Below are 25,059 nucleotides of genomic sequence, written 5' to 3' on the forward strand. Positions count from 1 at the left end.
ATTACAGCAGGATGCCTTGTTTTTTATTACCATGGCTATTTAACTTGTTGGTTATAAAAGATAAAATATCGAGATTTCACAGCTTGCATTCCTCCTAATTAATCAATGTGGAAAAAGCAGATGAGATTCCACAGCTTCAGAAGCAAAATATTAAAGATTAAATTCAACCCCATATTTTCCCCATCATCAAGACTGCCTGTTTCCCCATCTGTAGCATCATCTGTCTCTGCCCCGCTTCAACCCATCTGCTGCTGAAACCCACATGTCTTTGTTACCTCTGGACTCAATTATTTCAATGCTCTCCTGGTCGGCCTCCCCTCTTCCGCCCTCCATAAACTTGTGCTTATCTAAAATTCTGCTGCCCGTATTTTAATTCACACCAAGTCCCGTTCGCCCATTGCCCCCTGTTCTCTCTGACCGACACTGACTCCTGGTCTGGCAACACCTCGAATTAAAAATTCTCATCCTCATTTTCAAATCCCTCCATGGCCTCGTCCCTCCCTATTTCTGTAACCTCCTCCAGCCCTTCAACCTTCTGAAATGTCTATGCTCCTCCAATTCTGATCCCTTTCAAATCTCCAATTTTCATTGCCCTACCATTGGCGACCGTACCTTCAGCTACCTAAGCTCTGGAGTTCCCTCCCTAAATCTCTCCGCCTCTCTACCTCTCTCTCCTTCTTTAACACACTCCTTAAAACATACTTCTTTGACCATGCTTTTATTCACTTGACCTAATATCTCATAATGTGTCTTGGTGTCAAATCTTGTTTGATAATTACTCCTGTGAAGTGCATTGGGATGTTTTACTGTATTAAAAGCACTATATAAATGCAAGTCATTGCTGTTGTGATAAAAGATAAGATAACTGGATTTCACAGCTTGTATTCCTTCTAATTAATCAAAGTAGAAATAGCAGATGAGGTTCCACAGAGATTGATTAGGAATAGTAAAGGTCTTGCCTCTTGTTAAAGTCGCTGTCATATCTTCTCATTTGCCTCAGTTGTGTTTGCAGTGAATATTTTTAGATGTTACTGTGATAAAGTGGGCAGTGGAAGTTGCTGTTTCTCCAGGAAGTCAGCTGTGTTTTCTTGGTTCTGTTGGCTATTTCACCAAGTCGCCAAGCCACACGGAAAATCAGAGAGAAAAGACTTGCATTTATACCATAGAATAACCCAGCACAGAAGGAGCCCATTCAGCACGTTGAGTCTGCACTGGCTCTTTTGAAGAGCAATCCGATCAGTCCCACTCCCCCACTCTTTCCCCATATCCCTGCCATTATTTTTCTCCTTCAAGTATTTATCCAATTCCCTTTTGAAGGCTACTATTGAATCTGAACCCACCGCCCAATCAGGCAGTGCATTCCAAATCCTAATCACTCGTGCATACAAAGGTTTTTTCCTTCTGTAGCCTCTAGTTCTTCTTCCAGTCATTTGTGCCCTCTAATTATCGACATTTCACCCTTTAAAAAATATTGTGTTTTTCCAGTGCCTTTCACAACCTCATGATATCCCAAAGTGCTTTACAGCCAATGAGGTATTTTTGTATGTAGTCACTGTTGTAATGTGGGAAACGCAGCAGCCATTTTACACACAGCAAGCTCCCACAAACAGCAATGGATAATGACTGGATAATGACCAGATAATGTGTTTTAGTGATGCTGATTAAAGGATAAATGCTGTCCAGGACACCAGGGAAAACTTCTCTGCTCATCTTCGGATCGTACTGTTTACTGTCTCAACTGAAAGACAGCACCTAAAACAGTGCATCACCCCCTCAGTACTGCACTGAAGTGTCAGCCTGGATTATGTGGGGTAAGTGGGGAGCGGGCGGGGGGAGGGGGGAAGCAGGGAGTGGGCGGTGGGGAGGAAGCAGGGAGCAGGCGGGGGGAAGCAGGGAGCGTGGGGGGTGGTAAGTGGGCATGGAGGACGCAGGGAGCAGTTGGGGAGAAGCGGGGAGTAGGTGGGGGGAGAAGTGGGGAGCGGGCTGGTGGGGAAGCGGGGAGCAGGCGGGGGAGGAGTGGGTGGGGAAGCGGGGAGTGAGCAGACGGGGTGGGGGGGAAGCAGGGAGTGAGCGGGCGGGGTGGGGGGAGCGGGCGGCCTGCATTCAGTGGGGGGGGGGAGGGGTAGGGAGGAACCCATCGCTTACTCCCCCCTTCACCACCCCCCCCCCCCCGCTCTCTCCCCCTTTCCCCTCCCCGCTCTCTCCCCTCTTCTCCGCATTACGCAATGATGTCATCTGCACATGCCCTGACCAGTCCTGACAATGCGGAACACTGCGCGCATGCAGAGAGCAGGAGCCTGTTTGCGCATGTGCGCAGCTTGGCACAGTCTGATGACGTCAGCGGCCGGCTACATTGTCAGGACTGGTGTATATATATATATATATATATATATATAGATATATAGTTACTGCATGAGCCACATCTAAACATTCTCATTGTGTTGGGATACACCCACAACTCTTGGTCATGTGTGACGTGACATCACTTCCTCCAGTGACTTTCACTTACAGTTCTTGAAGGCAATCTGCTTTTAAAATCGTCCCACAACAGGTTGTAATATCAGGTGTTACAGTACTGTGTCCCTACCTCTAAGTTCAGAATGCCTGCTAGGTATATATTGGGAGCATTGACTTACCCAAGAGAATCCTAGCACTCACAACACAGAAGATGACCAATCAGCCCGTTACACCTAGCATTTCTACAGCAGCTATCAGTTCCCTCCCATTTCCCTGTGAACACATATCGTATATCTCTGTACTAACGCTAAAGGTCTAATGGCCTATTTTCATATTTATGGTTCTGCCACACATCAGATAGTATACGCAAGATAATAGAAAGGTTTTTGACGTCAGCATCAAATATCTCTTTCATCAGAGAGCAATATATAATTCCAATTGGCTTGATTCATATTTCTAGCATTTTTTAAACTTTCTGTTGCCGAATATGTGTTCAGGCCAGAGTATGATATTAGAAAGGCTTTTCATTTGATTTGTTCCCTTGAGTCAATATCTTTAACATGACTTTTTTGCCCACTCTGTAAACAATTTGTTTTAGAACTACATACAGATGTTGCTTGTAGCTAGTGAAGTATAAGTAATGTGCCTTCATCCAATGTTGGGTTGTCCTCAAATAAGGAAAGCAAGTATATAACCCATAATGAAAAGTGAGTGCTTTGTTTTATCAATTTAAAAGAAAATCCTGCTCCATGATTGGTCGACTCTGAATCATTCCTCTCTAAATTATATAGTGCCTTTAACGTCATAACACACCCCAAAGAACCTCGCAGGAGAGCTTATCAGACAACATTTGACACTGAGCTCCAAAAGAAAACATTAGGACAGGTGACCAAAGGTTTGGTCAAAGATGTAGGTTTTAAGGAGCAGCTTGAAGGAGGAGAGAGACAGATAGAGCAGCGGAGAGGTTTTGGGAGGGAATTCCAGAGCTTGGGGTCCAGGCAACTGAAGGCACGGCCGCCAATGGTGGAGTGATTAAACAATGGAGATGTGCAAGAGGCCAGAACTGGAGAAATGCAAGGATCTTGGAGGGTTGAACAGCTGCAGGAGATTACAGAGGTAGGGAGGGAGGATGTCATGAAACAAGGATGAAAATTTTAAAATTAAACGTTGTCGGATTGGGAGTCAATGTATGTCAGCAAGCACAGGGGTGATGGTTGTATGGGAAACAGTGATTTACATATACTTTCAATTTAGTATACTGTATTCACTGCTCACAATTTGGTCTCCTTTACACTGGAGAGACTAAATGCAGATTGGGTGACCACTTTGCGGCGCACCTCCATTCTGTCTGCAAGTATGACCCTGAGTTCCGATCACCTGTCATTTTAATTCTGCACCTTGCTCTCACGCTGACCTCGGCCTCCTGAAGTGCTCCAGTGAGGCTCAGCGTAAGCTCGGGGAACAGCACCTCATCTTTCGATTAGGCAGTTTACAGCCTTCCAGACTCAACATTGAGTTCAACAATTTCAGACGGTAATCTCTGCCGCCATTATGTTTTCTTTTCTTTGTCTGTTTCAGTCTTGGTCTTGTTTTTCTCTTGTTTTTGCTTTCCAATAGCAGCTGTTTATCATTCTGCCATTCACACCTCCTCTAGACGCATCTTTCGTTTCTTTATGTCCCATTACCACTCCCTTTGTCCCTGCACCACCAACTCCTTTGTCATTTAATCTCCCCTGCCTTCCACCCTATCACAGACCTTCCCTTTTGATCTTCTTCCCACCCTCCCCTCTTTCACTTGCTTAAAACCTATTACATCTCTAATTTTTCCCAGTTATGATGAAAGGTCACAGACCTGAAATGTTAACCCTGTTTCTCTCTCCACAGATGCTACCGTATCTGCTGTGTATTTCCAGCATTCTCTGTTCTTATTTCAGATTTCCAGCATCCGCAGTGTTTCGCTTTTGTGTTGAGATGTTTGTGTGTGACTTGGAGCATATTAGGATACAAGCAGCAGAGCCAGGATGATTTTGTATAAACCATCAATTAGGCTGCAGCTGGGATACTGTGTGCAGTTTTTTGACCTCCTCACTATAAGAGGGATATATAACAGTGATGAATGTGAGACAAGCATTGGCGTGTTGAACAGAACAAAGGATGAGCATGGATTTCAATCACACAGCAGGCTAATGCGAATCTCGCCATTTGTACCAGCTTTGAAGGCTGTGCTGAATCTGAACCATCGATTCATAGAATGCAGAAATCTTTAAAAGTGGAAGGACAGGTTGATAAAGCTGTGCAAAGGAAGGTTACATAAATAGAGCATGTGATGATTCTGGATTTTGCCCAGGTTGCACGTGCTGGATTTTTTTTTTAACTCACAATATTTCTGTAATGCTGATAACATTTTTTCAGAGTGATAAGCCAGTGATCTGAAACCTGTTTGGTCGCTATGGTGATTTGAAGAGTTAATTCATAGCCTGTTTAAAGCAGCAGGAATTACTCTTTGTGGCATTTGTGAAACCAGATTTTATTTATTCATTCACACAATGTGAGCAGTGCTGGTAAGGCCAGTATTTATCACCCATCCCTAATTGTCCATGAGAAAGTGGTAGTGAGCTGCCTACCTGAACTCCTTCAGTCCATCGTAGCAGTTTTGATACAACTCAGTGGCTTGTTAAGCCATTTCAGAGGACAAATGAGAGTCAACCACATTGCTGTGGGTCTAGACTCACATGTAGGCCAGACCAGCAGATTTCTTTCCCTAAAGGACATTTGTGAACGAGGTGGGTTTTTACAACAATGTGGTAGGTTCTATTCCAGATTATTTCCCAGTTGTTATGGGGGAGGGTGTGGTGGATTTGAGCTCACCTCTCTAGACTATGGCCTCTGCATTACTAGTCCATTAATATAACCACTATGATACCATACACAACAGCTACTGAAAGAGGAAGGTAATGATAATAGCCCAGTGGAGGAGAATGGTACGTACAAGGCCGATTGTACTTTCGTCCCCATTTGCACAGCTCAACTACAACTTGCAACTCAGGAAGATGCTGAGAAATCCCATAAGCATACATCAAAGGGTGGTAACTTTGATTGACAGCTTGGTGGGCTGAAACCCTTCCCCCACACCCCCATCGTACCTTTATTGTCTTCTGTAACTGTGGATCATAGAGAATTGATCATACTGCATACTGCTCAGAAATCCACTTCATGCAAAATGAACCAGGTACTGCTTTGATGATGGGTTTAGAGTCATAGAGTTATACAGCACAGAAACAGGCCCTTCGGCCCATCATGTTCGTGCCGGCCAGTTTCTTCTCAAAAGCTTACTTTGTGTTCCACCATCTCCAAAGACATGATAGCACATTGCGTGCACGTGCAAGATTTCAGTAGCCGGTACATGGAGTAAGGGCTCCCTGTTCAAATCCCTGGGCCGTGCTATTATTTACTTGGATATTGAGCAGAAAAGAAGGTGTACTCCAGATCGTAAGGGATACAAGATCCACTTAACAGAAGAGATCGGTGAGATTACACTGGATGGAATAGCTGTCACTGAACTCGAAGAAGAATATCAAGAAGTAAATCTGTAAATCGCGCACAGCAAGGTCCCACGAACAGCAATGAGATAATGAGCAGATTACCTGTTTTTGTAATATTGGTTGAAATATACATACTGGCCAGGACAGCAGGAAAAACTCCCCTGCTTTTCTTAGAATAGTGGCCATGACATATTTTACATCCACCTGAGAGGGCAAACGGATCTCATCCAAAAGACATCACCTCCATCAGTCCCATACTCCCTAGGTACCAATTATAAGACTAGCTTATGTGCTCAAGTCTCTGGAATGCAGCTTGAACCCACAACCTTCAGACTCAGAGACAAGAGTGTTACCCATTGAGCCACGGCTAACTGAAGGCTGTAGTGTTGGTGTCTTTCCAGTCCTCTGAATGCATCACAACCACTTCAAGTTTATCTAAAAGCACCCTAGCACTATCTAATTGGGGTTAAGAGAATATAACAAATGGTTTGATGTGTTAAATTATCAATGGAAAACAGCACACCAAGAACAACCACTTGAATTTATATAGCGCCATTAGTATAGTGAAATGTCACAAGGCACTTCACAAGAACATTTCCAGCCAAAAGCATTAACAGCAAGCCAACGAGCGAGACATTAGGACAGGTGACCAAAAGCTTGATCAAAAAGGTCAACTGTTTTTAATTCTTTCATGGGATGTGAGCGTCACTGGCAAGGCCAGCATTTGTTGCCCATCCTTAATTGCCCTTGACAACTGAATGGCTTGCAAGGCCACTTCAGAGGGCAGTTCAGAGTCAACCACATTGCTGTGGGTCTGGAGTCACATGTAGGCCAGACCAGGTAAGGACAGCAGATTTCCTTCCCTAAAGGACATTAGTGAACCTGATGGGTTTTTACAATAATCTCTGATAGTTTCCTGGTACCATGACTGAGAGTAGCTTTCAATTCCAGATTTTTATTAATTAATTGAAAACATTCATTCATTGAAATTAAATGCCGCTAACTGCTGTGGTGCAATATGAACCCTTGTTCCCAGGATATTAGCCTGAGGTAAAGGAAGAGAGAGAGGGAGAGAGGTTTAAGGAGGTAATTCCAGGGGTTGGACTCCAGCCAAAGCTGTGGTAAAGGAAGCAGGGGGCTGCATAAGAGTCCAGAATTGGAGGAACTCATAAATATTGGAGGATGGCAGGAGGTTACAGAGATAGGGAGGGGCTATCAAGAGGTGCTTTGAAATTCCAGCCAGAGTGATAATACAATTATTAAGTTAACTATTATTATAGAGAAGTGAGCATGAAATATTGAACAGTTTGAGTGGAGGAAGCTACGGGTGTGGAAGAGACTTGACTATGATACAGCAAAGATGATGAAATAGTTAATCTCTCAGAATTCGGTAAAAGAAATTAGGCTGAAGCCAAGGTTAGGAAAACACTTAACATTTTGAGGGATGGAAGTTTTACAGTCTAAAGTGCATAAAGTAAAAGCTACATCCACAATCATATTAATACCAAGTTAGAATGTGTTATTTAATGTTTCTTTTCACGCACTGCTTTTATGTTGTAAGAAATTTACTGACGGGATCAGGAAAAATAAAAAGCAAAGGGTATCAGTCAAACTAACCTTGAAAACATATAAGGGTGAGAGAGAGATGAAAATATGACAGTTCTCTTGTTGCCATGGTGATTTGTAGCAGGTTACACAGCGAACAGGATTCTGTCATCAGTGAGCAATCAGGAAATCTGGACTTGGATACAGACACTCCAGAGAAGGCAACAGCACAGCAGAAAACTACCAAAGAGGGAACGAGGAAGAAAAATGGTGAGATGAGTTTTTTTTTTACTTTTCTGCTCCTGTGGCAGAAACTTTGCAATAAATCACAAACACGCAGAAAATAAAACTCCTGCAGCATGAGATATGATTTTGACCTGAACATAAATTTCCATGCCTCACAAGCTGACGCGTAAGCAGATAAGGTGATGTGATCTATTCAGAGGCTGTCTCGCTAAGACATAAAACTTATGTATTATTTTTTGATAAAGCTCTTGTCTTTCATTCAATCACCACCCCACCCCTAAGCACTTAATACCCAGCGCAGAATTACAACGCCAACTAAGGAAGTTCTGTTCGGGTCAGACTGATCTGGTTTGGACTGAAATTTGGAACAAGTTAAAGCTATATTTTAACTGTCCACCCCTACACCCTTTCATTTCTTTCACCTGAGTTCTGATCTCCATATGGAAGCGATAGATATAGAAGCACTAGAGAAAATGCAACAAAGATTTACAAGAATGATCTCAGAACTGAGAAGTTAAAGTTATCAGGAATGACTGAATAGGCTGGGGCTCTTTCCTCTAGAAAAGAGAAGGCTGAAGGATAACCAGATAGTGGGTCATTAAGATTATGAAAGGGCTTGATCGGGTAGACAAAAACAATTTATATTTATGTAGCACCTTTACTGTAATAAAATGTCTGACACGCTTTACAGGAGCATTATAAAACAAAATTTGACACCGAGCCACATGAGGAGATATTAGATCAGATGACCAAAAGCTTGGTCAAATAGGTAGGCTTTAAGAAGTGTCTTAAAGGAAGAATGCGAGGCACAGAGGTGGAGGGAGGGAATTCCACAGCTTAGGGCCTAGGCAACTGAAGCACGGCCACCAATGGTGGAGCAATTACAATTGGAGATGCTCCAGAGGCCAGAATTAGATGAGTGCAGATATCTCGGAGGGTTGTGAGGCTGGAGGAAATTATAGAGATGGGGAGGGGTGAGACCATGGATGGATTTGAAAACAAAGGTGAGAATTTTAAAATCAAGATGTTGCTCGACGAATGCAGGTTGTCTCACCTTTGCAAGCACCTCAAGCTTTTTTTATAACTGGGTTTCCTGTACCGACAGCACACTGACTCACAGTGTATAATTTGCGGCCTGTCGTTCAGCTCTGTCTTCTACAGCTGGAGGTGAGTTTTATTTTTCTTTACACTGTTTGGCCCAGTGTTTCTTTTAACTTTCTCTCTACAAGTGGTAGGTAGTTTTTCAAGCTGTTTTCCTGCAGTCTTCAATCTTGGATTCTGTCTTCTCACCACTGCTGCCACCATGTAATGAGAAGCTTTTGATGTTGTCTGATGCAATGTAGATGAGATGCGTGGAGTTCAGTTGACTGAAGATCTCAAACAGGTTTATTAAACATCTAAACTAATATACAGTGCAGAGCTAACTATTTACAGGACTTGCCTCTTGGTGTTACAGTTACAGAGTGAATCTGGCAAGTAGTCACATCTTGGTGCTTAGCTCATTAGAATACTAAAATCTTAAAGGGACATCACTCTAAAAGGCAATTAGGGAAAGGGCAATAAATGCTGGCCTGGCCAACGATGCCCACATCCCATGAATGAATTTAAAATAATTATATAATCTCTTCAACGTAATAAGACGTCCCAAGACATTTCACAAGAGGGCAATCAGACAAGAGTTGACAACAAGGCACAGAAGGAGATATTAGGGTAGGCAACCAAAAGTTTGGTCGAAGAAGTAGGTTTTAAGGAGAGTTACAAAGGAGGAGAGGCAGAGAGGTTTAGGGAGGGAATTCCAGAGCTTAGGGCCTTGACAGCTGAAGACATGGCCAGTAATGATGGAGCGAATGAAGTGGGCGATGCACAAAAGTCAGAACTGGAGAAATGCTAAGTTCTTGCAGGGTTGTTGGGCTGGAGGAGATTACCCTGTTAATTCAGTTTATATTTTGGTTCCTGTAAATATTTTTCAGTAACAGATTAGGTGAATGAATCGGATAAGTTTACCAAAGGCTGCCACAACAGAAAGTACCAACAACTTCTCCATATTGTATGCTGAGAGTTGATTTGACAGCCATTGCCCTGCTGAGTCCGAGTATCGCTTACATGCTGAGCCGAGTCCTTTTCATGAATCCTGAAGGACGTAGCTTATATCTTTAAATAAAGGACAAGGGAGAAATCTTAAAGTTACATGTAGAATCATACAGAAAATAGGCCATTCACCCCATCATGCTTGTGCCAGCTCTTTGAAAGAGCTGTTTAATTTTTTTTTATTCATTTGTGGGATGTGGGCATCTCTGGCTAGGCCAGCATTTATTGCCCATCCCTAATTGCCCTTGAATTAAGTAGCTTGGTAGACCATTTCAGACAACATTTTAAGAGTCAACCACGTTGCTGTGAGTCACAGGTAGGCCAGACCAGGGAGATTTCCTAAAGGGCATTAGCAAACCCGATGGGTTTTTACAACAATCATTTCATAGTCATCATGAGACTAGCTGTTGAATTCTAGATTTATTAATTGAAATTAAACTTCACCATCTGCCATGGTGGGATTCAAACCCCATATCCCCAGAGCACTAGCCTGGTCTGTGGATTACTATTCCAGTGACATTACCACTACACCACTACCTTCCCCGTTGGCAATGTCTTGCTTTCCCAATAGTCTTGATTTTTTTTTCAAGTGCTTATCCAGTTCCTCTTTTGAGACTTGCTATTGAATCTGCTTCCACTACTTTTCGAATGCATCTGTGACAATATGTGAGCAAAGTCTTTGAGACTTTGATGCGGGATGAAGTAAAAGATCACCAAGAGAAACAGGAGGAGAGTTTTATGCAGACGGTAGGGCTACCAACACAGGGCTAGAGAGGCGAGGGAACCCCGTTTTGGCTGTTCTGGGGACCCCCGGCTGGAATTAACGGCACTCAGGCAGTTAAAGATGGGGACCCAGTCTCCAAGAGCTACCGGCCAATCAGAGGGCTGGCAGCTCAGCAGTTCCAGCAGCGTCGCCAAGAGTGGTGGCCACTGCTGGAACTGCAGGAGGCCTGGGACCAGGAGCAGCCATGGAGCCCCGGAGAGGAGGTAAGTGGGGGCAGACTCACTGGGGCCAGTCAGGCAGGCCGCAGTGAGCGGTGGGAGTCTGGGGGGTGGTAGTGGTTGTTGAGGGCACGGATGGGGCCTTTGCCATAGTGGGCTCTCCGTGGGCCTTAGATTGCCCAAGCAGGAGGGCTCCCCCACCCCAGCAGCCCAAATGGAAGCCACCTGGTGTTACTAGGTGACATCCCCACATGGCGGAGGCCCCTGCAGTCGCTGCTGGTAAAATGCCAGTGGAGGTGGGATGAGGCCCTTAAGTGGCCATTAATTGGGCCTCTGTGTTGGGAATGCCATCCTCGGCCTTCCTGGCCCCTGAGTAAATTGAATAGCATCGGGATGGTGATGAGCATTCCACCTGTCAGCTTCCCTCGCAGTTTTATGGCCGCCCATGCCACAAGGCCACTCCCTGGAGGGCTGATAAAAGTCAGCCCAGGTTGATTGATAAGCGAAAGTTCAGAAGGGGCGGGTTGCGTTTGATCAGTTGACTGAAGAATTACATATCTAGTGAACAAGTCTGAGGCAGTAAATGTTATCTACTTGGACTTCAGGAAGTTTATACCCATCAGAAAAGGATGAACAGGCTGGGTCTCTTTTCTGTTAAAAAATGAAGGCTGAGGGGTGACATAATACAAAATTTCAAAACCATGAAAGGTTTTGATGGAGTGGAAAAGGTGTTTTCATTTGTGGGGAAGAGCAAAATTTGAGGCCATCAATATAAGATGGATACCAAGAAATGCAATAGGGAATTCAGAAGAAACTTTTTCAGGTAGAAAGTGGTGAGAATGTGGAACTCATTACCACAGGGAGCAGTTGAGGCATTATTTAGATGCAATTAAGGGGAAGCTAGCAAAGCACATGAGGGAGAAAGGTTATGATACTGATAGATGACTGGTTCGGCTGAATGGCCTATTTCTGTGCTATATATTCTATGTAATTTGATATTGTCCCACAATACAGATAGATTCACAAGATGGATGTCCATGAGATAGGCAGCCAAGTGTTACTCTGGGTTAATGCATGGCTGAAAGGTAAGCAGCAGTACAGGTAAATGGCGTGTGGGAAGGTTTCATCAGAACTTCAATGGCCCTGGAGTCCTGAGGGGGTCATCGTTCATACTGCTGTTGTCCTAAATGATTTGGACAAAGTAATGTCATCCAAGTTGTCTCATTTTATGTGTGACACTAAATTAGATGTAGTGAAAGAAAGATTGCATTTATATAGTGCCTTTCACGTCCTCTGGTTGTCACAAATCACTTTACAGCCAAATAAATACTTTTGAAGTGTAGTCACTAGGAAATTTATGCACAGCAAGATACCACAAACATCAATAAAATAAATGACCAGATCATCTGTTTTAGTGAGAGCAAAATACTGCGGATGCTGGAATTCTGAAATGAGAAAAGAAAGTGCTGGAAATACTTAGCAGGTCTGGCAGCATCTGTGGAGCGAGAAACAGAGTTAATGAATTCAGGTCTATGACCCTTCATCAGAACTGGCAAAATTTAGAAATGTAATAGTCTTTGAGCAAGTGAAAGTGGGGAGGGAGCGGGAAGAAGAACATGAAGGAAGGACTGTGATTGGACGGAGGGGGGGAAGAGATTAAATGGCAGATTGGAGTGCTAAGTAGTTGTAGCGAAAAACAAGGCATGAGTCCAGAGAGAGTGCTAATGGCAGAATAATGAACAGCTCTGTCCGAAAGCAAAAACATGAAAAATAAGTTTAAGACTAGCATATGGTTAAAAAATAAATAATTAATAAATTAAGAACATATATTTAAAAAAAATTTTAAAAAAAGTAATGGGGCTCATGGTCTGAAATTGTTGAACTCAATATTGAGTCCAGAAAGCTGTAGAGTGCCCAATCGGAAGATGAGGTGCTGTTCCTCAAGCATGGGATGATGTTCACGGGAACACTGCAGCAGGCCGAGGACAGAAATGTGGGCATGAGAACAAGGTGGTGACAAGGTGGCAACCGGAAGCTCGGGACCTTGCTTGCGGACCGAGCAGAGGTGTTCTGCAAAGTGGTCACCCAATCTGTGTTTGGTCTCCCCAGTGTAGGAGAGACTGCGTTGTGAGCAGTGAATACAGTATACTAAATTGAATGAAGTACAAGTAAATCACTGCTTCACCTGGAAGGAGTGTTTGGAGCCTTGGATGGTGAGGAGAGAGGAGGTAAAAGGGCAGGTATTACATCTCCTGCAATTGCATGGGAAGATGCTGTGGGAAAGAGACGAGGTGTTGGGGTTGATGGAGGAGGGAACGGTCCCTTCGGAATGCTGATAGGGGAGGCGAGGGGAAGATGTGTTTGGTGGTGGCATCATGCTGGAGATGACGGAAATGGTGGAGGATGATCCTTTGCATGTGGAGGCTGGTGGCATGGAAAGTGAGGACAAGGGGAACCCTGTCGCAGTTCTGGGAGGGAGGGGAAGGGGGTGAGGGCAGAAGTACAGGAACTGGGTGAGACACGGTCAAGGGCCCTTTCAACCACAGTGCAGGGGAATCCTGGGTTGAGGAATCAATCAATTAATCATTCCATTCCATTCTCCCAGTTTCTCCGTCTCCAACGCATCTGTTCTGATGATGCAACCTTCCATAACAGCACCTCTGATATGTCTTCCTTTTCCTCAACTGAGTATTTCTGGCACTTTCTGTTCTCATTTCATCTGTTTTAGTGACGTTGGTTGAGGGATAAATATTCACCAGAACACTGGGAGAGCTCCCCTGCACTTCTTTGAATACTGCTGTGGGATCTTTTACAGCCATCTGAGTGGGGTAGATGGGCTTTGGTTTAATGTCTCATCTGAAAGACAGCACCTCTGGCAGTGCAGCACTCATTCAGTACTGCACTGGGAACTGTTAACCTGGATAATGCATTCAGGTCTCAAGAATAGGGCTTGAACCCACAACCTTCTCAGGCGGTGTGCCACTCACTGAGCCACAGCTGACATCAAAACAGGAAGTTCTGGAAAACAGGACAGGCAGCATCTGTGGGGAGAAAAACAGAGTTAACGTTTCAGGTCCATGACCTTTCATCAGAATCACCTGTAATGGTTCCTCTTCCTACTCCCACAGAGTTTCCTCTGGTGTTCCCAAGGATCTATCCCTCCTATTTCCCATTTACATGTTCCCCTTGGCAACATTATCCAAAAGCACCTTAGTTTCCACATGTACTCTGACGACACCCAGCTCTACCTCACCACCACCTCTCCTGACCCCTTTATTGTCTCTAACTTATCAGACTGTTTCTTCAACATTCAGTACTGGATGAGCAGAAATTTCCTCCAACTAAATATTGGGAAGACCAATCTGCGGTCCCCGGCACAAACTCTGTTCCCAAGCTACTGACTCCAGCCCTCTCCCTGACCACTGTCTGAGACTGAACCAGACTGTTCGAAACCTTTGCCCCCAAGATGCGCATCCAACCACATATCCATTCCATTACCAAGGCCGCCTATAGACCTGCTTCCCTTTGTTCTTCTAGATCAGGGTTGTCTAACCTTTCTGCGTATGGGGCCACATTACAATTTTTGTCTCACATAGGGGGCTGTTGAGACAATTTTGGAAAGATAAAGGCATTAAAATTAAACAACAAATGTGTAGTTTTGTGAAGAAGCTTTAAATGCGAAGACTACTTTAATGACTTACTTTCTCATCACTATTTTGGAAACTGATTTAATGAGATGCCTGGCATTTTTTTGCTTGCGCAAGTAGTCAGTGTCTGCCCACACACTTCATGTAGCGATGCGGAGTATTCCAGATAGATGTCCATCTGTCAAGAGTGAGCTTGATCCCTGTTTATCTCTGTCTCAGTCTCTTTCTCTCACTGTGTTCCCCCTTCTCTGTGTTCCCCCCTCTCTGTGTTTCTGCCTCTCTGTGTTGCTCCCCCCTCTCTCTGTCCCCTTCTCTCTGCTCCCTCTCTCTCTGTCTTCCCCTCTCTCTGTCCCTCCTTTCTGTCACCCCTCTCTGTCACCCCTCTCTGTCTTACCCTCTCTCTGTCCCTCCCACTTTCTGTCCCTCCCTCTCCTTCTGTCCCTCCTCTCTGTCTTCCCCCTCTCTTCCCCCTCTCTCTCTGTGTCTTCCCTCTCCCTGTCACCCTCTCTCTGTCACCCCTTTTTCTGTCGCCCCTTTTTCTCTCTCGCTCTCTGCCCTCCCCTCTCTCTGCCCTCCCCTCTCTCTTTCTCTCTCTGTCCCACCCCCTTCTCTCACTGACAGTTGCAGAGAGCAGGAATTCTCAGTAGAGCAACTTCATGGTTGGATAGCTTTTTTAAAAAAAAAATCGCACTGTCAGTTTCACAGCTGACAGGTGCTGGGAGCGGGAACAGCAGTTTCTGAATTTCAGGCAGCTTCAGGGTGTTCTGGTCTGCTTTTAAAAAAAAGTTGGAACCCACCGGAAAACTCTGAATCTGTCTGAAGTTCGGAAACCGCTGTTCCTGCTCCAGCACCTGTCAGCTGTGAAACTGATATTGCGAGTTTTTAAAAAGCCAGTCTGGAAGAAGAAGCCAATGGGAAATCTCTCATATCTGAAATTACCAATCATAGACCTCAAAACTTTTTACCACGGATACTAGTGTCTGTGTACGGATACGTTACCAACCCCTGGCAAGGATGAGGAATGACTCGGTACAGTTTACATCCGTGTGCTGGATGGAAACCTTTAGCGGGCCGGATCTTGGCTCAGGGGCCGTATGTTGGAGAACCCTAATCTAGATGGTAGAGGTTGCAGGTTTGGGAGATGCTTTCAGAGAAGCCTTGGCAAATTGCTGTAGTGCATCTTGTAGATGGTACACACTGCAGCCACAGTGCGTTGGTGGTGGAGGGAGTGAATGTTTAAGGTGGTGGTTGGGGTGCCAATCAAGTGGACTGCTTTGCCCTGGATTGTGTCGGGCTTCCTGAGTGTTGTTGGAGCTGCACCCATCCAGGAAAGTGGAGAGTATTCCATCACACTCCTGAATTTTGCCTTGTGGATGGGGGACAGCATTTATATGGCTGATCCAGTTGTGTTTCTGGCCAATTGTGATGTTGATGGTGGGAGGATTTGGCAATGGTAATAGCAAGGGGTGGTTAGACACTTTCGCATTGGAGAGGCCTAGCAAGCTGCTCAGTTGCATCAAAATGCTACAAAGAATAGTGATTTAAGATGAAGGCCCACCACCTACACATTCTCGATGGGCAGTAAATTCCAGCCTTGCCAGAAACGCTCACATCCCAAAAATGAAAATGCACAAGTCACCAAATTGAGCTGGCTAAGGCAAAATAAAGGGTTAATGGAATATACCAAAATATAATCTACTGGAATCCCATTTAGTAACAGCAGTGACCTATTTCATTATAATCTCCATTCTTTTCTTTCCAATTTCCTGTTAACCTAAATTGGAATCTCATACCCCTCGTGGTTATGTGGCCTCTCAATATCTTTTCTGACTTATGTTCCTAGGACTGAACTCTTTATTAAAATTTTATTACCAATCCTTGTGCTAGTGCTCCTACCACCTTCAAAGCTTCAGAGGAGCAGAAAAGCTCCAAAGATATATTGGAGAGATACCTTACATTACTGAGTCCTAACAGAATGGAGCAGCCTTTGGAGAATGAAAGAAAAATCTCCCAACAGTATTTTATTTTAATCACTATGTAACCCAAATCTGTTTGGATGAATTTTGCCACTTGATTTTTTGCTGTTAATGTCATTCTGGCTGTGAATAAATTGCGTAGTGGGGGATTTAATCTAATATTGAATTGCCAAGTACGATCAGGAAAATTAAGGTAAGCTGCAATTGTCATTCTTTACAATATTGCTTAATACTTGGGACTGAGATAGAGAAATTGAGACACACTACCTCCCCGAGGTTACATTGTCGTGGATTTGTGTAGCAAAAAAGAAGGTAAGATCTTGTAATTCATGAGCTCAGAACTTGCCACATTGTTTTACAGTCAATTAAGTTTTGTTTTTGAAGTCGAGTCACTGTTGTAACTTAGGAAATGTGACACCAATTGGCTAACAGCAAAGTCCCACAAACAGCAATGAGATGATCTGTTTTTTAGTGAAGCTGGTTGAGGGATAAATATTGGCTTGAAAAACTGGGGGACATCCCTTCCTCTTCTTTGAATAGTGCTATGGGATCTTTTTTTATTCGTTCATGGGATGTGGGCATCGCTGGCCAGGCCAGCATTTATTGCCCATCCCTAGTTGCCCTTGAGAAGGTGGTGGTGCAGTCCATGTGGTGTAGGTACACCCACAGTGCTATTAGGGAGGGAGTTCCAGGATTTTGACCTAGCGACAGTGAAGGTACAGTAATATATTTCCAAGTCAGGATGGTATGGGATATTTGCAGGTGTTCCCAGACATCTGCTGCTCTTTTTCTTCTAGGTGGTAGAGGACGCGGGTTTGGAAGGTGCTGTCTAAGGAGCCTTGGTGAGTTGCTGCAGTGCATCTTGTAGATGGTACATACTGCTGCCACAGTGCTTCGGTGGTGCAGGGAATGAATGTTTAAGGTGGTGAATGGGGTGCCCATCAAGTCCCCATGCACCTGACAGGGCAGAGGGGGCCTTGGCTTAATGTCTCATCTGAAAACAGCACCTTCGACAGTGCAGCGTTCCCTCAGTACTGCATTGGGAGGTGCCAGCCTAGATTTTGGGTGCAAGTCCCTGAGCAGGACTTGAACCCAAAATCTTCTGCCGCAGAGAGTGCTATGCACTGAGCTATGCCTAACACTTGATAAGATGCTGAATTAATGCATGTTTCTGCTAACGGCACAAGCATGAACAGCAGTATAGGCTTGAATCCACAACGTCCTGCCTCAGAGGGGAAAGTGCTAACACTGAGCCATGATTGCCACTTGGTAGATGATAGATAGCAGTAAATGGGACATCTAGGACATGCATGGCAGGGCTTTTGTTGAGCTCCATTATACAAGTAGCAATGAAAATATTTCACTGCATTGTTATAAGATGCCCCAAATGGTCTCTGGGCTTTGTGGTGTTAGATTACTGATGAGTGTGGGATATGGAACTCCCTCCCCAAGTGTGGGTGTACTTACATCACAAGGACTGCAGCGGTTCAAGAAAGCAGCTCACTACCACCTTCTCAAGGGCAATTAGGGATGGGCAATAAATGCTGACCTTGCCAGTGACACCCAGTTCCCATGAAAGAATTAAAACAAAAATAAAGGCAGTACAAGTGGGGACCTAGCTCAAATCATCTTTGCAAATCTTCTTAATGGTTGATAATGTTTTATGGTGCACTCTCTGTGATATTTGTTAATTCTTGTTTAAAATTGGAAGCGTGTCGGGTTTTTCATTCGAAGCAGAAATGTTTCTTATAGTTAAGAAGTTTGATCGGGTGGCATTGATTGTAAGTCTGACAGTCAGTCAATATGGATGCGGAGTTATTGATTACTTTTTGGCTTGCAGTGCTGTTGATGAGACAGGTAGCTCAGGAATGTGTCAAATGGGAGATCCTTACAGAATGCAGCAATTCAAGCTGTCAGTCAACTGCCTTACCATTAACGCAGTCATCACTGAGTCCCTGTGCATTCTTCAGTGTTTAAACACGCAGTCTCTGGTTTTCCACCCTCCCCCGCACAGATAATCACTTGTCCCAGGAAATGTCCAGGGTAGACGTTAGCCTCAGTGATGTTACTCAATGAATGCTTAATGCAGTCAGATCAGATTCCTCCCGCCATTATTAAACTCGCTTGAAGCAAAATATTTGTACAATAACTTCACTGACATAAATTTCTGCCATGCAGTACACTTCCATCATAGTAGGACAGTGACAACAGACCATGTAGTCATCGCATATGTACAGCAATTGATTTGCATTAAAAAAAAAAGTCGTTTCCTTTTCCTGTCATAAATGAACAGGCATGTTACACAGAATTTACAGCACAGAAACTGGCCATTCGGCCCATCAAGTTCATGCTGGTGTTCATGTTCCACATGAGCCTCCTCCCATGTGACTTTATCTCACCTTATCAACATATGTTGAATTATTTTCTTGAATGAGTAAATGAAACACAATTTCTCTAATGTTAACAGTGGATTTTTTTTCATTCGTGGGTTGTGGGTGTCATTGGCTAGGCCAGCATTTATTGCACATCCCTAATTACTCCTGAAGAAGGTGGTGGTGAGCTGCCTTCTTGAACTGCTACAGTCTATGTGGTGTTCGTACACCCACAGTGCTGTTAGGAAGGGAGTTTCAGGATTTTGACCCAGCAACAGTGATGGAGTGGTGATATAGTTCCAAGTCACAAGAACATTTGGATGTGTTTCCTTTGCTTATTCTTTTTTAGAAGGGGAGAAATCCTGAGTGAGTGACTTATTGGGGAGTCTCGTCTCCTGCCCTCATAAATATTTTTGTATTTCGCTGTGCTATGACCTGACATTCATTATGCAATGTGCTTCAGCACCCGTCAGCGATGAGGAGGAGAGTGTCACGCTGTTCGAGCATGTCTCCAAGACGTCAGATGATCCATTCGACACGTCCTCGGGGTCCGTTCAACTTCTCTCGATCAAGCCTCTGACGGCACATCCTGGTTACCCTGGCTCCCAAAGGAGTCCAGAGACAATGGCGGTCAATGGAGAGGTAAGCACGATGGTCTTTTTTGCCTTTGAGAAAGGTGCTTGACAAGAATTCACTCTGCAAGAGACATTTCAAATATCCTTTCCCCTAATAAGATAACCAAGGAACAAAGCGTCAGTGTAACAGAAGAATCTAGAACATGCAGGTGTATTCTGAGAATTTGAGTTAGGCCAGTTGAAAGTCTTTCCAGAAAATCTCTACACGCAAAGGAATTGTGAGAATAGGGAATGCCCTATCCCAGCAGGCCATGGATACAGGAGGTGTTTGAAAAGGAGATGGATAGTTACTTGAGAAGGTCATCAAAGATATGGGGAAAGGACAGGAATTGAAATAAAGAGACAGAGCTACCACAGCTAACAAAATGGTGGAGCAGCCCTCAGTTTAATGTCTCATCCAGAAGACCATTACTTCAGATAGTGTGGCACTCCTTCAGTAGCACAATGGAAGTGTCAGCCTAGATTTTGTGCTGAAGTTTCTAGGATAGGACTTCAAGCCATGTCCTTCAGACTCTGAGGTGAGAGTGCTATCCAATGAGCCAAGGCTAACACACGATAGGGTGCTATATAAATGCACATTCTTGCTGACACAGCAAGTACGAAGAACAGGATGGGCACTTGAACCCATAACCTGCCTACCTTGTTGCGCCCCTAGCCAAGCTATTCCAGTATAGCTACAACACTGGCATCTACCCGACAATGTGGAAAATTGCCCAGGTGTGTCATGTACACAAAAAGCAGGACAAGTCCAACCTGGCCAATCACCGCCCCATCAGTCTACACTCAATCATCAGTGAAGTGATGAAAGGTGTCATCAACAGTGCTATCAAGTGGCACTTACTTAGCAACAACCTGCTTAATGACGCTTAGCTTGGGTTCCGCCAGGGCCATTCAGCTCCTGACCTCATTACAGCCTTGGTTCAAACATGGACAAAAGAGCTAAACTCAAGAGGTGAGGTGAGTGTAACTGTCCTTGACATCAAGGCAGCATTTGACCAAGTATGGCATCAAGGAGCCCTGGCAAAACTGGTGTCAATGGGAATCGGGGAAAACTCTCCACTGGTTGGAGTCATACCTAGCACAAAGGAAGATGGTTGTGGTTGTTGGAGGTCAATCATCTGAGCTCCAGGACATCGCTGCAGGAGTTCCTCAGGGTAGTGTCCTAGGCCCAAACATCTTCAGCTGCTTCATCAATGACCTTCCTTCAATCATAAGGTCAGAAATGGAGATGTTTGCTGATGATTGCACAATGTTCAGCACCATTCGCGACTCCTCAGAGACTGAAGCAGTCTGTGTAGAAATGCAGCAAGTCCTGGACAATATCCAGGCTTGGGCTGATAAGTGGTAAGAAACATTCATGCCACACAAGGGCCAAGCAATGACCATCTCCACCAAGAGAGAATCTAACCATCTCCCCTTGCCATTCAACGGCATTACCATCGCTGAATCTCCCAATATCAACATCCTGGGAGTTACCATTGACTAGAAGTTGAACTGGAGTAGCCATATAAACACTGTGGCTACAAGAGCAGGTCAGAGGCTAGGAATCTTGCGGTGAGTAACTCACCTCCTGTCTCCCCAAAGCCTGTCCAGCATCTACAAGGCACAAGTCAGGAGTGTGATGGAACTCACTTGCCTGGATGGGTGCAGCTCTACCAACACACAAGATGCTCAACACTATCCAGGACAAAGCAGCCCGTTTGATAGGCACCCCATCTACAAACATTCACTCCCTCCACCACCGATGCACAGTGGCAGCTGTGTGTACCATCTACAAGATGCGCTGCAGCAATGCACCAAGGCTCCTTCGACAGCACCTTCCAAACCTGTAACCTCTACCACCTCAAAGGACAAGGGCAGCAAATGCATGGGAACACCACCATCTGCAAGTTCCCCTCCAAGCCACACACCATCCTGACTTGGAACTATATCAACGTTCCTTCACTGTCGGTGGGTCAAAATTCTGGAACTCCCTCCCTAACAGCACTCTGGGTGTACCTACCCCACATGGACTGCAGCAGTTCAAGAAGGCAGCTCACCACCACCTTCTCAAGGGCAATTAGGGATGGGCAATAAATGCTGGCCTGGCCAGTGACACCCATATCTCATGAATGAATAAAAAAAACTCCTAACTTTGATCAAACGTGCTACCCAATAAGCCATGGCTGACATCAAATGGATGTGTAAGGGGATAGAGAAAGTGATAGAAGTAGACAGAGTCAGTGCAAGATGCTCACATCCCATGAACAATTTAAAAAGACTAAGAATTTATGTCAATGAATGAATTACCAGGTGTTTCCAGAAATATTATTTTGACTATGCGCTCACTTGATAGGCTGTTCCAGCATGCATGAGTCACGATTGCTTCAAGCGTAGTTACTGAGAGATGTGAATTTCTTTTGTTGTCCTTAGGTGCTGGCAAACTGTGCATTGGAGCAATGAGTCACTGGCTTTTTATCTGCTGTGAAATGCTATTTTGGACTGCTAGTTAAATATTAAGTAGAAATATTGGCTCTTTCTGACTGCCATTTTCTGTCCGTCTGTTTTTTTCGTCTGTCTCTGTCTCTCTCTCTCTCTGTCACGGTCTCTCTCCTCTTTCTAAATGTGTGTGTGTCTCTAGTGTCTTTCCCTCACTTTTTATCTATTGCTATCTCTTTCTTGGTTTGTTTGTGTTCTCCTGCTGTTTCTTTGCCTCACTCTATCTCTCTCCATTGCTGTCTCCTTTTTCTAAGTTTGTGTGCATCTCTCTGCTCTTTCTCGCTCCCCTAGGTTTTCTCTGTTTCTATCTCTGTATGGCTCTTCTCTCTGTCTGTCTGTCTGCTTTCATTTCTCTATCTGTCTCTCAGGAGTGGTCCCTCTGGATTGAAAAGTTGCACATGTCACTCTGCTTTTTAAGAAGGGGGAACCAAGGGAATTACAGACCAGTTAGCCTGACATCTGTGGTGGGCAAGTTGCTGGAGTCTGTAATCAAGGATAGGGTGACTGAATACCTAGAAACATTTCAGTTAATCAGGGACAGCCAGCATGGATTCATGATGGGAAGGTCATGCCTGACAAATCTCATTGAATTTTTTGAAGAGATGACTAAGGTAGTGGACAGGGGAATGTCTATGGATGTTATTTATATGGACTTCCAGAAGGCATTTGATAAAGTCCCACATAAGAGACTGTTAACTAAGGTAGAAGCCCATGGAGTTGAGGGCAAATTATTGACATGGTTAGGAAGTTGGTTGAGTGGTAGGTGACAGAGAGTGGGGATAATGGGTAAGTACTCTGATTGGCAGGATGTGACTAGTGGTGTCCCGCAGGGATCTGTGTTGGGGCCTCAATTATTCACATTATTCATTAACGACTTGGATGATGGCATAGTAAGTCATATATCCAAATTTGCTGATGATACAAAGTTAGGCGGCATTGCAGACAGTCTAGATGATAGAATAAAATTGCAAAGAGATATTGACAGACTAGGTGAGTGGGAAAAACTGTGGCAGATGGATTTCAATGTGGGCAAGTGTGAGGTTATCCATTTTGGACCAAAAAAGGATCGAGCAGGGTACTTTCTAAATGGGAAGAGGTTAAGTACAGTGGATGTCCAAAGAGACTTGGGGGTTCAGGTGCATAGATCTTTAAAATGCCACGAGCAAGTGCAGAAAATAATCAAAAAGGCTAATGGAATGCTAGCCTTTATATCTAGAAGATTGGAGTACAAAGACACAGAGGTTATGCTGCAGCTGTACAAAACCCTGGTTAGACCCCACTTGGAGTACTGTGAGCAGTTCTGGGCACCACACCTTAGGAAGGATATATTGACCTTGGAGGGAGTGCAATGTAGGTTTATAAGAATGATACCTGGACTACAGGGGTTAAGTTACGAGGAGAGATTACACAAATTAGGCCTGTTTTCGCTGGAATTTAGAAGGTTAAGGGGTGATCTTATTGAAATCTTCAAGATATTAACAGGAAAAGACAGGCTAGATAAAGATAAACTATTTCTACTGGTTGGAGATTCTAAAACTAGGGGGCATAGTGTAAACATTAGGACCAGACCGTTCAGGAGAGATGTTAGGAAGCACTTCTTCATGCAAAGGGTGGTAGAGGTTTGCAACTCTCTCCCACAAACAGCAGTTGAAGCTAGAACAGTTGTTAATTTTAAATCTGAGATCGATAGATTTTTGTTAAGCAAAGATATTAAGGGATATGGGCCAAAGGCAGGTATATGGAGTTAGGCCGCGGATCTGCCATGATCTCATTGAATGGCGGGACAGGCTTGAGGGGCTGAATGGCCTACTCCTGTTCCTATCTTCCTATGTTCCTCTGTCTCTCCGGCCCTGGCTGTCTTTCTTTCCTGAAGTGAATTGTGTTTGAATGGCAGATTTCTTTGGCCATCAGCCAGGTCTTTCACTCCTTTACCGCCCTGTCTCAATAGGTTTGGAAGAGTTGGAACTTTACTGAATTTAAAATAACACCCTGTTGCTCTGGAGCACACTCTTCTCATTGTGGCTAAAATATATATTAGCAAGGACAAGCTAAATTCTGCATTAATACTTTGTCTCCATCCCTCTGCTTTAACAGGGCACCAGAGTTAACAGGTGCTGCAGCAAATGGGGAAGGGCAAGGGTGTTGGAATTTAACAATGGATGTTGGTGTTAAATATGTTTTTATTGTCCTTTTGACTCTTTAAGGGTCTTTTTAAATCATGGAAGTAATGGAAAATGGGCAGTATCAAATCGACTGACCGTTGCACACCAATGGGAAGGAAGACGGGACAATAGGCAGTTGATCCATTACTGCTCATTTTTCACTTTCACTGTGTGTTATATTGACTACTTTATTGTCACGGAACTGGATTGAGAAAGAAAGAAAAAGCTTGCTGTGCTCGAATATTTTGTATCCACCCGAGAGGGTAGACAGGCCCTCAGTGTCATCCGAAGGACAGCACCTGTGACAGTGTAGCGCTCCCTCATCACTGCACTGGGAGTGTCAGACTGCAAATCTTCAACGTGGGGCTTGAACCCACAACGTTTTGACTCAGAATAAAGACTACAGCAGCTGAGCCATGGCTGACACATCTATGTGAGGTGAAAGATGTCTCCTATGACGGTGCAGCATAGGATAACCCCCTCAACCCAGGGACCAATTTAGTGAACCTTTGCTGTACCACCTCCAATGCAAGTACTGCACCAGTGCAGGCACAGCTTTGGACATTTGCAGCACCCGACTGGGTGAAAAATGTCTGCCACACTTGCCAGCATGAAACAGTGACTGCATTGGAGGAACTTTGTAAAATCTTGAGGATGAAGAAAGAACTTACGTTCCTACACACAACCTTAGGACAACCCAAAATTCTTCACAGCCAATGAAGTACTTTTGAAGTGTAGTCATTGTCGTAATGTAGGAACCGTGGCAGCCAATTTGTGCACAGCAAGCTCCCACAAGCAGCAATGAGATAATGGTCAGATAATCGTCTATTAGTGGTGTTGCTGGAATGATAAGTATTGATCAGGACATTTGGGAGAATTCCCCAGCTCTTCTTCAAAATAGCACTGTAGCATCTTTTATATCCGCCTGAGAGGGCAGCTAGGGCCTCAATTTGATGTCTCAACAAAAAG

General features: G+C 44.3%; 1 protein-coding gene across 1 annotated transcript in view; it reads left to right on the plus strand.

Moving 5' to 3' along the window:
* Positions 1–25,059, plus strand: part of kiaa1549la (KIAA1549-like a) — a 348,851-nt gene that overhangs the window by 258,022 nt on the left and 65,770 nt on the right. Inside the window, exons 13-14 of the mRNA XM_068046635.1 lie at positions 7,687–7,814; positions 19,279–19,457. Coding sequence (XP_067902736.1) covers positions 7,687–7,814; positions 19,279–19,457 — 307 coding nt within the window. The remainder of the gene's footprint in view (positions 1–7,686; positions 7,815–19,278; positions 19,458–25,059) is intronic.

Source organism: Heterodontus francisci, chromosome 14 (genome assembly GCF_036365525.1).
Source record: "Heterodontus francisci isolate sHetFra1 chromosome 14, sHetFra1.hap1, whole genome shotgun sequence".
Taxonomy (NCBI): domain Eukaryota; kingdom Metazoa; phylum Chordata; class Chondrichthyes; order Heterodontiformes; family Heterodontidae; genus Heterodontus; species Heterodontus francisci.